General features: G+C 35.8%; 3 protein-coding genes across 3 annotated transcripts; all 3 read right to left on the minus strand.

Annotated features, from left to right (window-relative positions):
- Nucleotides 1-5,652: 5,652 nt before the first annotated feature.
- Nucleotides 5,653-7,667, minus strand: LOC11430644 (extensin-2). The gene has a single exon (XM_003597389.4). It carries the CDS (start codon nt 7,633-7,635, stop codon nt 5,860-5,862), a length of 1,776 nt encoding a protein of 591 aa, XP_003597437.1. The 5' UTR covers nt 7,636-7,667; the 3' UTR covers nt 5,653-5,859.
- A 935-nt stretch (nt 7,668-8,602) lies between these two features.
- Nucleotides 8,603-12,994, minus strand: LOC11432918 (ADP,ATP carrier protein, mitochondrial). The gene is made up of 4 exons (XM_003597390.4): nt 12,706-12,994; nt 10,232-10,695; nt 9,744-10,115; nt 8,603-9,155 (listed from the first exon to the last, which is right to left on the minus strand). Exons 2-4 carry the CDS (start codon nt 10,649-10,651, stop codon nt 8,859-8,861), a joined length of 1,089 nt encoding a protein of 362 aa, XP_003597438.1. The 5' UTR covers nt 10,652-10,695; nt 12,706-12,994; the 3' UTR covers nt 8,603-8,858.
- Nucleotides 12,995-15,002: 2,008 nt separating this feature from the next.
- On the minus strand, nt 15,003-16,939 carry LOC11425762 (uncharacterized). Its single transcript, XM_003597391.4, has 2 exons — nt 16,808-16,939; nt 15,003-16,644 (listed from the first exon to the last, which is right to left on the minus strand). The coding sequence occupies exon 2, from the start codon at nt 16,557-16,559 to the stop codon at nt 15,222-15,224; it is 1,338 nt and encodes a 445-aa protein (XP_003597439.1). The 5' UTR covers nt 16,560-16,644; nt 16,808-16,939; the 3' UTR covers nt 15,003-15,221.
- Nucleotides 16,940-17,336: the final 397 nt, after the last annotated feature.

Raw genomic sequence — 17,336 nt, forward strand, 5'->3', positions numbered from 1 at the left:
CCTCCCATTGTGGAAAGCTCAGCAATGCTAGCTGAGAAGAGTTCGAGCGTGACGGCTGACCAGAAGAAAGGGGAAGGAACCTATGTGGAGAAGAAAGGTGAAGAATTGTTTTGTACTTTTTGCAAAAAATATCGCCACACTCGTGAAAAATGTTGGAGATTGAATGGAAAGCCACCTAGTAGAGAGTGGGGAAACGGAAAGCCATCTGGTAGAGAATGAGATAAAAAGGGAGACTTACCTAAGAAGGGAGGACAAGCACACATGGCTGCAGGCGCTAATGAAGCTAGTCCAAAAAATGCCAAGCCACTCAACCAAGATGAGATAGAACAAATGAGATCTTTCCTCAGTAGGTTGGAGAAACCAACAGGTACTAGCTCTCTGGCATATTCTGGAGCCACTCACCACATGACACCTTTACCTACACACTTTTCTACCTATTCACCTTGTCCTAGCAACAAAAAATATCCATTGCCGATGGAACCCTTATAACTGTAGCAGGTCAAGGGAATGTCCAACTTAATCCATTCATGACCCTAAACAATGTCCTTCATATCCCAAAATTGTCCACTAGCCTGATTTCCATAAAAAAACTCATAAATGACCTATCATGTAATGTTATTTTCGATAATAACTCTTGTGTTTTTCAGGACAAAGAGTCGGGGAGGACGGTTGGAATTGCTAGAGAATGGAATGGTCTTTACTATTTGGATAACCAAGACTCAAGCCCAAAGTTACTTGGCAACAACTCTTTTTTTTTTTTTTTCCTTCAGAATCAATAAAGACCAGCATGGAGAAGGTTCTCTTGTACCACTATCGCCTGGGTCATCCGTCGTTTAGAGTCATTAAGCAGCTATTTCCTTTATTTTTTAAAACATTAGATGTTGAGAGTTTTCAGTGTGAGGTGTGTGAACTTGCTAAACACAAGCGTGTACCTTTTTCAGTCAGTAATAAAATGAGTACTTTTCCGTTTTATTTAGTTCATACAGATGTGTGGGGTCCTTCTAATGTTCCAAATATATCGGGTGCTCGTTGGTTTGTAACTTTTATTGATGATTGCACCCGGGTTACTTGGGTTTATTTGCTTAAACACAAATCTGAAGTTAGTTATGTGTTTTTTCAATTTTTCTCCATGATTAAAAATCAGTTTGATGTGAGCATTAAACGGATTAGATCCGATAATGCCAAAGATTATTTTAATCACAGTTTAAATTCATTATGTCAAAAAGAATGCATAATTCATGAGTCCTCCTGTGTTAAAACACCCCAACAAAATGGGATTGTTGAGAGGAAAAATGATCATTTGTTGGATCAAACTTGTGCTATGTTATTCCAAAATAAAATTCCCAAGAAATATCGGGGAGAGGCAGTTTTAACCGCGTCTTATCTTATAAATCGGTTACCTTCTAGTGTTATTGACTCCAAAACTCATATGGAAGTTTTATCCTCATTCTATCCCGATTTGTCTACCTCTAGTAATCTCTGTTAATATAAAATCTAAATCCCTATTTTTAGTTTTAAAGATAACAAACTAATTAAATTAAACTTTATTAATTCTGATTTTAATTGTTATATAACTTGTGCTCTTGAGTATCTCTTTTAAGTTAAAGGTATAAAAGCATTGTACAATTATCAAGGAAAGCACCAAGTTATGATGGAGAGATTGATCTCAAGCATTGGTCTCAAATATGGATTTAAGTTCAAATAAGGCCAAGCACGTACAGGGCAATGGAATGTTACATTTAAGGAAGTAATAAATATTTCAAGCATAAACTATATCATGACAAGGAAATATTATTTGAAGCTTACTACAAATGAACATATGAACAAAAAGAACATATTTAATGTCATGTGCAAAAAGGTTGGCATGAGAATGACCACTATAATTTCGACAACACATCAAGAGTGTAAGACAAATACAAAACTATGAACCTTTGGATATTCACTTTATGGTCACCTCACAACATGACAAGAAAGCTACCTAGTACAAGAAAAGCCTTTTCTTTGGGCTCAAGACTTATGTTACAGCAACAAATGAAAAGGAAATGAGCTGTACAAAGCTCATGTCTCACGTAGCAAGCAACAAAGTACAAAGGAAAGCTTCGGCAGATTTAGAGATCGATCTCAACTTTAAAAGGAACAGTTTCATCTCAAAGGCTCCCATGATTCTTGCGCTGCAAGAAAGGAAGAATTTATCAAGAGTTTTTCTCCTATAAATAGAAGACTTCAGCAAGAGAGAAAAACAACTTTTGAGCAAAAGAAAAAAGACAATATTCATTAAGAATTTCTTTGTTTACAAATCACTCAAGAACTATATCTTTGTGTTGAGCAAGCAGCTCTTTTGTGTATTAAATCTTTGAAGAAGTTTAATACTTTCAAATACTATTGTAAAAGAATCTGCAAGTGTGCAGAAAGGTTGTAAAAATTCTTGCTCGTAACGGCAAGTGACTTGACCAAGTGAAGGTTGAAAGAAAGTGTTGTAAAGATCAGAAAGATCTAAAAAGAAAGAAGGAATTGAGATTAAGTCATAACTCAATTACCTAGTGGAAAATCTCACAAGTATTGTGGGGACTGGACTAACCCACGTTGGGTGAACCAGGATAACTCTTTTTGTGTGATCCTTCTTCCTTATCTATTTTATATTTGCACTAGTCACACACCTTCACTATATCTATTTAAAATTCCATTTAAATCACTAACGTTTTTGTTGAGAATTTTTAATAGGTAATTTTTATTACATCACAATTCAAACCCCCCTTTCTTGTGATAATTATTTATCTTCAATCTCACCCCCTAGAATATTTAGGTGTACGTCGTTTGTCCATATCCATAGTGATGATAGAGGGAAACTTGATCCTAGAGCTTTAAAATGTGTCTTTATAGGGTATTCTTTCACCCAAAAGGGTTACAAATGTTATCATCCTCCATCTCACAAATTCTTTGTCTCTCGAGATGTCACCTTCCATGAACAAGAAATTTACTTTGTTCAAACTCATCTTCAGGGGGAGTATTCATGTAAGGAAGATGAGTCTCTTTTACTACATGACCTTAATCTAGGACCAGAAGTTGAGGTTGAAACTGGAAGTGACAATGTTGAGACGGAAGTTGATTCTGAAAATCAAGTTAATGTTGAAGCCGATGTAAGATATGGGAAAAATATAAGGATTTATACACGAAGAAAGACCATTCCTGAATTTACTCATATCCAAGAGTCTGATCCGACATTACATGAGGTAAGTTTGCTTGACCCTTCAAATTCTTGTGACTCAATTTCTGAATTTTCTCATGCACATGAACTAGAATCTAACTCATCCACACCCGAGGAGCCAGAATCCAGCCCAATAGAGTGTAAGAAACGAAAATCTAGAGAAGTACCACCAATAGATTCTAAAGACTTACATCTTCCAGTTGCCCTTAGAAAGGATCCTAGAACTTGTACAAATAAGCCACTCTATCCTCTATCTAATTACCTATGCTTTGAACAGTTATCACCTACCTATAAAGCCTTCCTCACCAACCTAAACACTACCATTATACCCACCTCTTTATCTGAGGCATTGTCTGACAGGAAATGGAAACAAGCCATGGACATGGAAATGGAGGCACTTGATAAGAACAATACTTGGGAATTGGTTCCTTTACTAGATGGAAAGAAACCTGTAGGGTGCAAATGGGTATACACTGTAAAATACAAGGTTGATGGTTCTATTGAGAGATACAAGGCAAGATTGGTAGCCAAAGGATTCACTCAGACTTATGAAGTAGATTACTCAGAGACATTTTCCCCTGTTGCAAAAATGAATACTGTCAGGGTGATATTATCTTTAGCAGCTAACTACAACTGGAACTTGCACCAATTTGATGTGAAAAATGCCTTCCTTCATGGAGAACTTGAAGAGGAGATCTACATGAATGTGCCCCCTGGATACGGTGAACATACTACTGCTAACACCGTGTGCAAGTTAAAAAAAGCTTTATATGGGCTAAAGCAGTCACCACGTGCATGGTTTGGTAGATTCACTAAAGTTATGGTAGGTTTGGGCTTCAAACAAAGTCAAGGACACCATACTTTATTTGTCAAACACTCCGAAACAGGGGGAGTAACAGTGTTGCTGGTATATGTGGATGACATTATAGTGACAGGTGATGATGAAGAGGAGCTAAAACTGTTAGGCCAACACTTAGCCAAAGAGTTCGAGATCAAGACCTTGGGAAAATTAAAGTATTTTTTGGGAATTGAAGTGGCTCATTCTAAGGAATTTTCATATCTCAACAGAAATACATTACAGATCTTCTGCAAGAGACTGGCAAGACAACATGCAAGCCTGCAAGTACACCAATTGATCCAAATGTGAAGTTGGGGAATGCAGAAGAAGATGTTGCAGTTAATAAAGAAATGTATCTAAGGTTAGTCGGCAAGCTTATATACCTCTCACATACTAGACCTGATGTTGCTTTTGCTGTAAACTTAGTCAGCCAATTCATGCACCAACCAAAGGAGATTCATTTACAAGCCGCACTTCGAATTGTGCAATATTTGAAAGGAACCCCAGGTAGAGGAATTTTTTACGAAAGGAATGGAAGTGTGGGACTTGAAGCATGCATTGATGCGGACTATGCAGGGTCAATTGTGGATAGGAGATCGACTACAGGATATTGCACTTTCCTGAGTGGGAACCTTGTGACTTGGAAAAGTAAAAAACAAAGTGTGTTATCCAGATCTAGTGCTGAAGCAGAGTTCAGGGCAATGGCACAGGGGATATGTGAATTACTATGGCTGAGAAGCATCTTGAAAGACTTGAGTATAAAGATTGATGAACCAATGAGGCTCTATTGTGATAATAAATCTGCTATTAGCATAGCCCATAATCCAGTGCAGCATGACAGAACCAAACATATTGAAGTTGACAGACACTTTATCAAAGAAAAGTTAGACAGTGGTCTAATTTGCACTCCATATGTCTCTTCCCAAGGCAACCTTGCAGATCTTCTAACAAAGGGGCTGAACAACAATAACTTTGAAAAGTTTGTTTCCAAATTGGGAATGATTGATATTCATTCACCAGCTTGAGGGGGGGTGTTGGAAATAGTTTATTTTAATTATTATTAGTGATTATTTGTATTGGGCCCATTAGTTTATTAGTCATATTTAGTTTTCCCATATACTATATTTATTCATTTGTTAAGTTCCTTGCTATATCCACACGTGATATCTACAAGAGAGCATCATATGTACATACACTTGATAGAAAATAAGTTATATAGGGGCGTGAGAGCACCAATAATGGACTCAATTCTAGAGAATGTCCAAATTCCCACACCTTGACATGATGTGGCAACTGCAGCACTGCACCGAAGCAATAGAACTTACACTTTCATCTGGTAATATTATCTTTTTGATTTCTATATTTCATTTCCGTAACCACTGCCATAAAAAATGCATTTTTATACTAACTGTCGCATAATGGATTTGTCATGTGTGATTATGAACCTTAAGCATTGCTTGATTAAATTACCATTATATATTTTATATTTAAACTTAAGGCCTGCAAATATTATTTTATAGTCATGAAAGGAATCACTTGAATTGTTTGGATTAGATTAAATTTTTATGGGAAAAAAAATAATTCTATTAGTTAAAAAAAGTCTTTCGAATGAGCAGAATAGACTTAACAACAGTTCCAATATACAATATAATACGAAGAATGTTTAGAACAAAACAAACTTTTGAATTGAGAATGAAACAAAATGATACAATAGGGCTACATTCATAGCAATGCTCTTTGATGTAGACCCTGATATAAATGAAATAGCGATAATGTAATGCATAATATTGAAACAAATTAAGTTGGTTTAGCCGCATCAATAGACTCTTGGAGGAGGTGGTGGAGAGTTATAGAGGTAGGGAAGGTGATAAGCCGGATGCTTGAGGACATGACGAGAAGGGGAAGGTGATTTATGAATATATGGTGGAGGAGGTGAAGAAGAAGGTGGAGGTGGAGACTTGTAAACATATGGAGGAGGCGGTGAAGGTGATGGTGGGGGAGGAGACTTGTACGCATATGGAGGAGGGGGTGACGGGGAAGGCGGTGGTGGGGACTTGTAAACATATGGAGGAGGTGGTGAGGGGGAAGGTGGTGGTGGGGACTTGTAGACATATGGTGGTGGAGGTGAAGGAGAGGGAGGAGGTGGAGAGTTGTAGACATAAGAAAGGGGTAGCGATGCATATGGTGGTGGAGGAGATTTGTAAACATATGGAGGCGGTGGTGAAGGAGAGGGAGGTGGAGGAGATTTGTAGACATACGGTGGAGGAGGTGAGGGAGAAGGATGTGGTGGTGACTTGTGCACATAAGGCGGAGGTGGTGATGGGGATGGTGGTGGTGGGGACTTGTAGATGTAAGAAAGGGGTAGTGATGCAGATGGTGGAGGAGGAGACTTGTAGACATATGGAGGTGGTGGTGAAGGAGAGGGAGGTGGAGGAGATTTGTAGACATATGGTGGAGGAAGTGAAGGAGAAGGAGGTGGTGGTGACTTGTAAATATAAGGTGGAGGTGGTGATGGGGATGGTGGTGGTGGGGACTTGTAGATGTAAGAAAGGGGTAGTGATGCAGATGGTGGAGGAGGAGACTTATAGACATACTTAGGTTGTGGTGATGGAGAGGGAGGTGGAGGAGATTTGTAGACATATGGCGGAGGAGGTGAAGGAGAGGGAGGTGGTGGTGACTTATAAATATAAGGTGGAGGTGGTGAAGGAGATGGTGGTGGTGGAGATTTGTATGTATATAATGGAGCTAATTTGGGGTAGAGGTGTGCGTGTTTTGCATGATGTGGGGTGTATTGTGATTGTGGATATTTTGCATGTTTTGGAGGAGGTGGAGATTTATATGTATATAATGGAGTTAATTTGGGGTAGAGGTGTGAGTGTTTTGCATGATGTGGGGTATATTGTGATTGTGGATATTTTGCATACTTTGGAGGTGGTGGGGATTTGTATGTATATAATTGAGTTAATTTGGGGTAGAGGTGTGAGTGTTTTGCATGATGTGAGGTGTATTTTGATTGTGGATATTTTGCATACTTTGGAGGTGGTGGGGATTTGTATGTATATATTGGAGTTAATTTTGGATAGGGATGTGAATGTTTTGCATGTTCAGGGGTGTACTTTGATTGTGGATATTCTACATGCTTTGTAGGTAATGGAGATTTGTGTTTATATAATGGAGTTAATTTAGGGTAGAGGTGCGAGTGTTTTGCATGATATAGGGTGTATTGTGATTGTGGGTGTTTTGCATATTTTGGAGGTGGTGGAGATTTATATGCATATAATGGAGTTAATTTGGGATAGGGATGTGAATGTTTTGCATGTTTTGGGGTGTACTTTGATTGTGGATATTCTGCATGCTTCGTAGAGAGTGGAGATTTGTGTTTATACAATGGAGTTAATTTGTGATTGAGGTGTGGGTGTTTCGCGTAATAATATGGGGTTTTTTGTGACCGTGGATATTCTACATGCTTTGTAGATGGTGGAGAGTAGTTGTTTGGCTGGGATGCATAATATGGTTTATAAGCAGCAACATTGATACTAATACTAATTGCAATTAGGCAAAATGCAATTGCATAGATGAGTGGAGTTCCCATCTTTTATCAATGTGTGCAGCTACTCTTGTCTTTGAAATATGCTTGCTTTGGAAATTAAAGTATGCAGCATCTCCTTTATATAGTGTTACCCTCTTCACAATTATGACCTACAATATCTCTTTGTGAAAGCATCAACATTCTTGTTTAACATTTTAAATTATATGTATGCTGCTCCATTACTCTTTTTCTTTAAAGCATTTTCAAGTTGAAGACTTGAAAGTACTGGTTCTCCACTAAGTGAGTTCATATTCTTTTAGTTTCACAATATAAAATAGAAATTAACAAAGTCAAGGAAGAGGGTTGGTAATAGCATGGCTGGATATAATATAATCATTTGTTAGATTCTATCAAATTTTGTGAAAAAAACACATTAAAGCCAACTATGGTTATTTTCATTTATTTATAGAGAATCAGTGATTATGATGGAGAAAATCTAAATTATAGTATAAAACATCACAAAGTCAAATGTCAAGGTTGTCTCTCTAATCTGTCTTTTCCTAGTTCCTAGCTAAATGATTTGGCCAATTCGAAAAAGGGTAAAAGTAAATGATCAAATTGCTACTTCAAATTATACGATCACGTCATTTTAGTCTAAATTTTACGAATATGCAAATATCCTGAATGTTAAATGTTAAGTTAAACGGTATGAGTTAAATGTTAAATGCATCTTTAATATCTATGCATAGAGGCCATATCATAGAGATCATTTTGTCTAAAAATGTACCATTACTAATTTACTAATTCTAAGGGAGAAAGTACATGGATTAATTTAATAATTTACTCATTTGACTGAACACATACACAAGAATATGAAAATTTCTGTTAATAGTCGTTTTAGTTAAATTGTGAGGGTTGGTCAATTTTGTACTCAAATTTTGTGAACTAAGTTATGTAAATTTGTAACAATGGATAGAAAAATAATGCTAGCATATCATATAATCTAACACACTCTTTTAAACAAGCTCTCTATTATTGATCGAAATTTATGTATTCCATTCAATCATGCGAGTTTCATTCTTTATTTTTTATTTGGTAGTACACACTCTCAAACTGATAAAATCCAAAAAAATATTCAGCAAACTATAGAGTACATTGAAAAAAATAGCCTTTATCTCCATAGAAAAAAAATAATCAATTTAATAGTCTAAACTGATTTGCTTATTGTTTTTTTCACCATCATCATCACTATCTTATGCGGTATAAGGTCTCTTGTTGATTGATAATTAAGCTCCACCAGAACCAAATTTCTTTCCCAACATAAGCACCTGCAGTTTATCATAACTTGCAAGCACACCAGCACCAGCTACTGCTCGAAGAATGTTTGCACCAGCACCTTTGAAGAGAGATTTTGGACCTTCAGTTTTCACAATTTGTGAGAAAGCATCCAAAGAACTCTTGTACTTTACAGCTTCACCTGATGTCATCATCATTCTTCTACGAACTGTGTCTAAAGGGTAAGATGCAACACTAGCACCAACCGTAACAGCCCATCCTAGGGCAAAGCTAGCTAGGAAACTATCCTGAAATTTTGTAAAATAATATTTTAGAGCAGCAAAATTTGGTTATAAAGAAAACATATTAGTAAACGCACATAAAAACGATTGATAACAAAGTTCGCCCAATTGTGTCAACATCTTCGACGGTAGAGTGGCCCGAGGAGTTTTTCGGCTATGCAATTTTTAAGGTTACATAGTATAATACAAAGTTTAAATACTATGGTTTAGTCTACCCCTACCAATGTTTTAAAAGTTTGACCAAACAAAAATTTGGACAGTTTCGCTGGTTGGTTTGATCCTAATTGTAATGCATTCTGATTGAACCGGATTGAACTGGTTGAATTGTTGTTGGTTCAACCGGTTTTTTACGTTTTAATATATATTTTTTCTTTTCTATTGATTTATATGTTATCTGATTCAAGTGTTTAACTGTAGTTGAACTATGATTCGGAGGTTTCACTAGTTTGATTTTCGATTTGGTTTTAAAAACATCGTCCCCTACTCACTTATGAGTAAATATGTGTTATCTAAATCCATAGTAACACAATCTTTAAGCATGATATGTAATAATAATGAACATAAAATGAAGTGTAATTAATGCCCCCTTCTTACCTGAAACGTTCCTACCAAGAGCACTGGCTTAAGAGAATCATACAGTCCAAAATACAAACCACGGTAGACAATGATTCCAACAACTGAAACATTGAAGCCGCGATAAAGACCAGCAATACCATCTGATTGTAATGTCTTCTTGTAGACATCAATCAAGCCATTGAATTGCCTCTCTCCACCTTTCTTCGTGGACTTGGCGTCGCTTGCAAGGCGAGTTCGAGCATAATCCAACGAGTAAACGAAGATGGAAGATGAAGCTCCAGCTGCAGCACCAGATGCAATATTTCCTGCAAAGACTTTCCAATATCCATCCCTCTCTTGCTTGAAGTTAAATAGCTTCTTAAAGTAGTCTTTGAATGCAAAGTTGAATGCCTGTAATAGATTAATCATGTTAGACATTGGCCTAATTAACACACAACAAAGCAAAAATTTAATTTAGACATTGGCCTAAAGAAATAATTAATGCAGTTGAAAATTTGAAAGGAAACCTGTGTTGGAAAGTAACGGATAACATTGACAGTGTTTCCCCTCCAAAGTGAAGCAAATCCTTCATCTTTGACTGTTCTTCCAAAACAATCTCCAATACCCTTGTAAGGTTCAGAAAGCCTACCAGCCTTAATCATCTCATCTTGATTTTGAATCAGAAGCTTCACGCGCTCAATAGGAGCGGCTGCAGATTTTGACACTGCTGCGGAAACTCCACCCATGAGAAAATCAGTGGCAAAGCTTGCAAAGCTTTTCTCTGATGGTGATGGAACAAACACTGCATTTGAGGATGAAAACTGTTGCTGAAACAGAACAGGTTTTTCTGAACCTCTATAGGAATTTGCAACATGTGGAGAAAGATTTGATCTTAGACCAAACTTTTGTGCTACTGTTGGGTATTGGTGCCTCTTATCAGTCATCATCAATGCTTTGAGTGCTTAATTTTGTTGTTAATATTGTTAACTTACTGCAAATTGCACCAAAACAAATTATGTTAGGCTAATTATGTTATGTACTTTAAGGAAATAATGGAGACTTATGCTGTTTGAGAAATCAAGAGTAAACATTGAATTACAAAATAACATTTAAGCAGCTAATTGACAGCTTGTGTTAGTTTCTAGGTGGATTATAAGGTGAAGAAGTGTCACATATGATATACCGTGTACGATGTTTGAAAATAAAACAATGATTAGTGTTGCTCTCTCTAAGTAGTAGCGCTTGGTATCATGTGTCCTCACGACTGAGACGGTGACATGATTGGTGTCGATCGGCAAAAAAAATAAAACTAAATATTAGTGTTTTAAAACTGAACGCATATATGTTTTATGTTGTTTTTGATGAATTAACATCAATCAAGTCACCGTCTCAACCGTAAAGATGTGGAAAGCCTTACACTTCTATTTATAGATGGCAACGTCGCTGATCGTCGAAATTTGAAATGATTTTTGAATATCCGTTCACCATAGACCATATAGGAATAAGACATACACAAAGTTCTCAAATAGCAACACATTCATCAGGTCCTTAAAATTCAACGATGTGACTGAATATTCTATGTACTGTTAGTTTGATACCAATCATATTGCATTGAGTTCAACTTTTATACTTTGAATCAATCATCTTTTGAAATTTGCTACTTTTAAAATAAATCAGCCACCTAACCTACAAAAGTTAAATAGAAACTTTCTGTTTCCTTAGTAACATATCTGTCACTATGTATGACCACATGACCCACCTTCCTATGCACATAAATATACTTGGTTATTATTATAGTGAAAAGGTTGTTTCATCATTTATGCAAGTAGTGTCCATACAAAAACCAGAGCGGACATCATCATGTGTAACACTTTTCAAATTTCAAGTTCGGTCCTTGTTAAACCTACTAAACCACTTTGATCAAAATCAAGTAGACTCCCAAGATCATCACTCTACCTACTAAACCATTAAATTCGTCCTTAATTTTGTAGGACGCTCTCAAATAGATTTATGAGATTATGAATATTTAAAAAAGGTCTCAAGCTTTATCAAATTTTACACATATTAGCCCATATGGGAGTATGTTAGGGATTAAATTCACACTAAATTATTAAATATAGTGACCAACTTGACTGTTTAACATTTTTGAAATATTCATAATTTTAGGGACCTGATCGAAAGTGTTTCACAAAATCATACACTAGTTTGGTGGTTTACTTGCCTTTAATTCCAATACAAAATGGATTGAGAAATAAAATTAAGAGCATGTTTGATTTGACTTATTTGAACTTATTTATTTGCATAAACACTTATGAGACTCTTCGAGAGAGCTTATGAAAACAACTTATTGCATGTTCATAAGTTCTCCGTGATAGCTTACAAGAGAACAATTTGACTGTATTTTATCTTTAGTTATAAAAAGGGTTAATACATGTTTACCCCCTGTAATATTAGCGATTTTCAGTTTATCCCCCTTTAAAAAAAATTTGTTTAGAATCCAACCCTGTAATTTGAAGATATTTGGTTTTCGACCTTCATGAATTTTGACTGTACAAAATCGACGATATGGAAGGGGGTAAACTGAAATATCAATGATATGGCAGGGGGTAAACTGAAATTCTCTCATGTTACAAGGTCGAAAGTACCTAAAATTTTGTAATTTGATGCCATAAAGGTCCAAAATAAAAAAATCTTCAAATTACAAGGTTGAAATTTAAACAATTTATTTTACAGAGGGGTAAACTGGAAATCGCTACTATTATAAAGGGGTAAACATATATTAACCCTTATAAAAACACCTTATAGATAAACACTTGAGCTTATAACTCAGTTGTTTATTCAAACTGGACCTAAGTCTGGACATGAGTAACACAGTGTGCTACTTTTTCATATTATATCATACTTAAGGGTTTAAAGGAGAAAACAAGGCGCAGAAAGTAAGTAATATGTAACTTAACACAAACATGGTTATTGAAAAGAGACATCAAAATAGAAGCCAAACCTGACTGAAAGATAGTTTGTGTCCTTTATCTTGGCTGATGGAATATGAACAAAAGATATGACCTTGTGGTAAGTGTATGAACGAAAATATTTCAGATTTATAAGCTCTTGGAGACGTGAAAATCGTTATTATATTGCAAGCTTATATGAGATGGTGCAAAAAGTTGAATTTACTTATAGAATAGAATAGTAAATGCTGCAAAATTAGTTATCAGTACTGTAGCACTCCTGAGAAAATGGAAAGAAAGTTCCATCAAAATTTGTTTCAGTAGGGCTTACTTTGACTTGAGAAAAGTCTGGCTGCGCTTAATTTTCAACTGTTGAATTCATTTATTATACTAATCTTTTCAATGAAACTGATAGTTCAATGTATATTAGTATAATTATACTAATATTTTCAATTACATCATGCTATGGTTGCTTTTGAGTTTTGACACGACTCTCTATAACTGTCTTCTAAGGTGAGGATATATTCATTCATACATTCACATGTAGTTTTGACATGCATAAAAATCTAAAATAGCAAGTTTAAAATATGGACTGTTGAATCTCAAAACGATGGTCGATGATGTGTTGACTACAAAAACTCAGATTATCCAAAGAAAAAATATATTCATTGTAGTCAATTCTGAAAACTATATTTTCTTCTTCTTTTTTTTTTTTTTGACAATATTTTTCCTCATTTTAAAAATGTCACTTATTAAGCTTAATTTATATCTACTTTAAAATTCTAGGAAGAATGTGATTCATTATTCGATAATTCTGAAAACACCATTCAATCTGAAAATGATTCATTTCATCACATCTATCATATGAGCAAGTAAAAATATATCAACCTATATATTTTGATGAATTTAAATCATGGCACATTTCATTCAGCAAAAGAAAAAATATATTCTTATTATGAAAATAAAACTGAGTGTGCACGATGGGAATGAAACTATACATCAACCAATATATTTTGAAAATATATTCTTTTTTTCTTCTTTTTTCTTTTAAGGAAGAAACTCAAATCCTTACACTAATTATCAAAGGACCAATACAAGGTAAGGAAAATAATAAATTTGAGGGGATTAGCTGTGAATACAACTGCTCTCACTAAATGATGAGCAACATGATTTGCCTGTCTTCGAACAAATCTAACCTCTAGTTTGGCTTACTAGAAATAATCTGTCTACAGTCACCAATTATAGAACCTAACTTTGTAACATTAATAATAGAACGATTCAGCACATGCACAACCATTTTGCAATCATTCTCAATAATAATTCAGTCCAATTGTAGCGATGTTAGACATCAAAGAGAAAACAAGGGAGATATGATGGTAGTGCAGTATGCTCGGAAACATTCACCAGAGTCTCTAATGCAGCTTCCCAAAGAAGTGCGGCCATTATCCGGGGAAAAAACCACATCTATATTACATTTTAGCCAACCCTCTGGCGGAGGCTCTCATATGTGTACCACCGAACTGATATTATTCAGCTGTGACCTGTTCTTTTCTCCCTGAGCATTACTCCAATTTTGGTAGAAAGCTGCTGTTGCGGTTGTAATTTGTTGCAGGCGTTTGTATTACGACCTTTCCATCAGCCACATAAATTCACAGCAAACAAACTGCATTGTGTTTAATCCATGCAGTTTAAGCAATTAAAGACAATTTACGGGTACAACTCTGAGGTCTGCGAGGTTGAAGAGATCCGGACATAGCTGAGTTAGCCTCCAAACCTCCACACTCAAAGTGCAAAGAAATAACAGGTTGGTTGCGTTGTCCTCGCCAATATTACAAAGAGCACAGTTGGGTGAGCATTGAACATCATGATGACGAAGGTTAGTAGTCATTGGAATACATTCTCAACAAATCTTTTTATAGTTTTTGGGAAGATAAACAACATATAACGTGATATTAAGTGAAGTCCAAATACACACGCACACCCCAAACCTTTAGTAATTAATAATGACACGAAGAAATGAAAGGAGGAAATAGAGAGCATCTATTTCAATTCAATGTGGGAGCTGTTTACATAATTTTTTTTGAAGAAGCTAAACTAGCCCACCCAAATTGGCACCGGGGATAATCGAACTTGAGACCTTGAGGAGGAGCACACTCCAAGGTCTCAAACCGACACCACCAGGCCAACCCAAGTGGGTTAATGGATCTATTTAATATAATGTAACAAAATTGCAATTAAACAATTTGAAGTGCACAACTAGTAGGTTACACTTCTGTGCTCGGTTTTTTATGTTTCGGCACTGCAAAACAGCATAAGGTTAAAAATAAAGATAAAAGATGGCAACAATCCAAAGGGAAAATGTCTAGTAAAATAACTTCTCAACCATATATATAGTTCAACCCAAGAACAAATAAATACGGCATTCGTATTCAAGGCCAATAGCTTCTACACATATATATAAGACATATATAACCTGCTAAGTTAGTTTAACAAAATTTGAAACATCATAATCAAAAGGGTTTCATTTCATACATAATTTAAAGCAATGACGATCTATCCTTTCTGGAAGCTAGTGCTGTCTAGCCAAGTTGATATGTTCCCTCCCTTGTGGCCTCTTGATACCAATGGAGGTAGGGTCTAAGGACATCTCAGACCTACTGAACTCTGCCTCCTGCTCTCTCTGCTTCAGCTTTAAGATCCTGTGCTCATTTTCAAATTTCATTCGCTTGTTCTCCATCGCCAGCTTCTCCAGCTCCCGATCCTTCTTGCTGCGGTATCTTAACCACTTAAACTGCTGTTTCTGAAGTTCAAAAGCCTTGGCTTGGAAGTCAACATTTTGCTCTTGGAGCTGCAACAGCTGTTGCTTAATCCACTCTCTTTTCTCCCACGGTGACTTTACAGGGTCTTGAAAAACCCTTGCCATTTCACTCTCAAGTTTCTTCATCCCAATAGACTGCGGCCAAAAGTGGCCATCCTCCTCACTTAATTTATTTCTATCACAAAACCCTTCCATTCTCCCTCCATCACCACGTGCATTAATATTAATTCCATTATCCAACTCATCGTCCTCACTTTCATTGTTATCTTCATCTTCATCATCAGAGCCATCGTGATCTCTCGAGTCCTTCCCGTGTTCCAACGAATAACTATGCAAGTCAAGATCATGACTATTTGGTATCCTTTGACCATTGTGGTATGCACACATTTCCTTATAAAACAAATGTTTCGAGCTTAATATCTTTCTAACATCATCCTTAGCCTTAGCAGACAAGTTAACCATTGAATCCATCAATGCAGGGTTCTCAACCACCTGACAACAAGTTCCCCTACCAAGTATCTCATTCAACCTCTTATACCTCTTATTCAAGTCATTAAATTTATCCTCACACTGCTGCGGCGACACATGACAACCCTTACTTATCATTATCTTAGAAACAGTTTTCCACTTACCCTTCTTCTGTACAACCCCGGATTTCCTCTTAACACCATCCACACCAGAAATTGTTCCATCCTCGCCAACACAACTCACCACTGCTATAAGAAGCCCAACCACATTATCCGTCCACTTCATTCTCTGCCAAGGAGACCCTTTTTTCCCTTTCCCACCATCGAAAAAATTCTCGCAATTCCCATCTTCTCCGTAACCATGTTCATCGTCTTCACTCATATCGTTACTATTGTCATGATTAGAACTAGCAATTCCCTTCCCTTTACCAAAATTCAAATTTTTCACTTCAATTAAACCAATTTGATTACTATCATTTTCCAAACCAGTTATCATATTCATATGGTGCTGACCATGAGCTAACTGAGTCTGTTGTTGATGCCTGTTAAATGGAGATTCAAGGTCTAAAATACCCCCAGTGGGACCACTCAAAAACCCACCACCCAAACCAGAACCATTCATAATTATTGAAACACAATACTCAAACCCTAATTCCTAAATTGTTGGTGCTGATTATAAAAACCGAGATTCGGCACCACCGGAAAAACTGGAAAGAAAAAAAAAACATTTTCTTAGTATGACATAATAAAACAAAAAACAAAACAGCGCAAAAATGGGAAATAGGTAATAACGGAAGACATAAACGAATAATAAATGAAAAATAATGAAACACATAACTGTAGAAACTACTACTACGGTTGAGTATATACCTGTTGATGAGTACCAAGGAGAGATCAATGGAAGAGTTGGAGTTTCTTCGTTCCGGTCACTTTCTTTGTCTTGATATCGGCTTCGGAATATGGCATGAGTTTGAGGTGTAAAAATTAAGGTCATCAAACTTGAATACACTTTTTTGACTTGATCTTTAACGTGTATTACTTTTTTTTTTTTTTTGTAAATTATGGTTGTCACATGAATTGTCAATCAAATTGGTTGTTCAAATAACACTCATCTTTTTTTTAATGTTATAAAATGTTAATAAAGTTACTATAATTTTTATGAAAACCGTCGATGAATCATGAGTTTTTAGATTTGTATGATGAAGATTTGAATTTGTTTATGAATTTGAAAAAGTTTTTAGATATATAACAATATTGATATTTTATAATATAAAAAATTAAATCGAGACAGGAAAAGTACAAAAATGTTAATTACGTGATAAATTGTGTAATTTTGACTTACTTTTCATTATTTTTTAATTCGTAAGATTTATTTTATTTAAAAAGATTAAATGTATTT

The sequence above is a fragment of the Medicago truncatula genome, chromosome 2 (genome assembly GCF_003473485.1).
Source record: "Medicago truncatula cultivar Jemalong A17 chromosome 2, MtrunA17r5.0-ANR, whole genome shotgun sequence".
In the NCBI taxonomy this organism is placed as follows: domain Eukaryota; kingdom Viridiplantae; phylum Streptophyta; class Magnoliopsida; order Fabales; family Fabaceae; genus Medicago; species Medicago truncatula.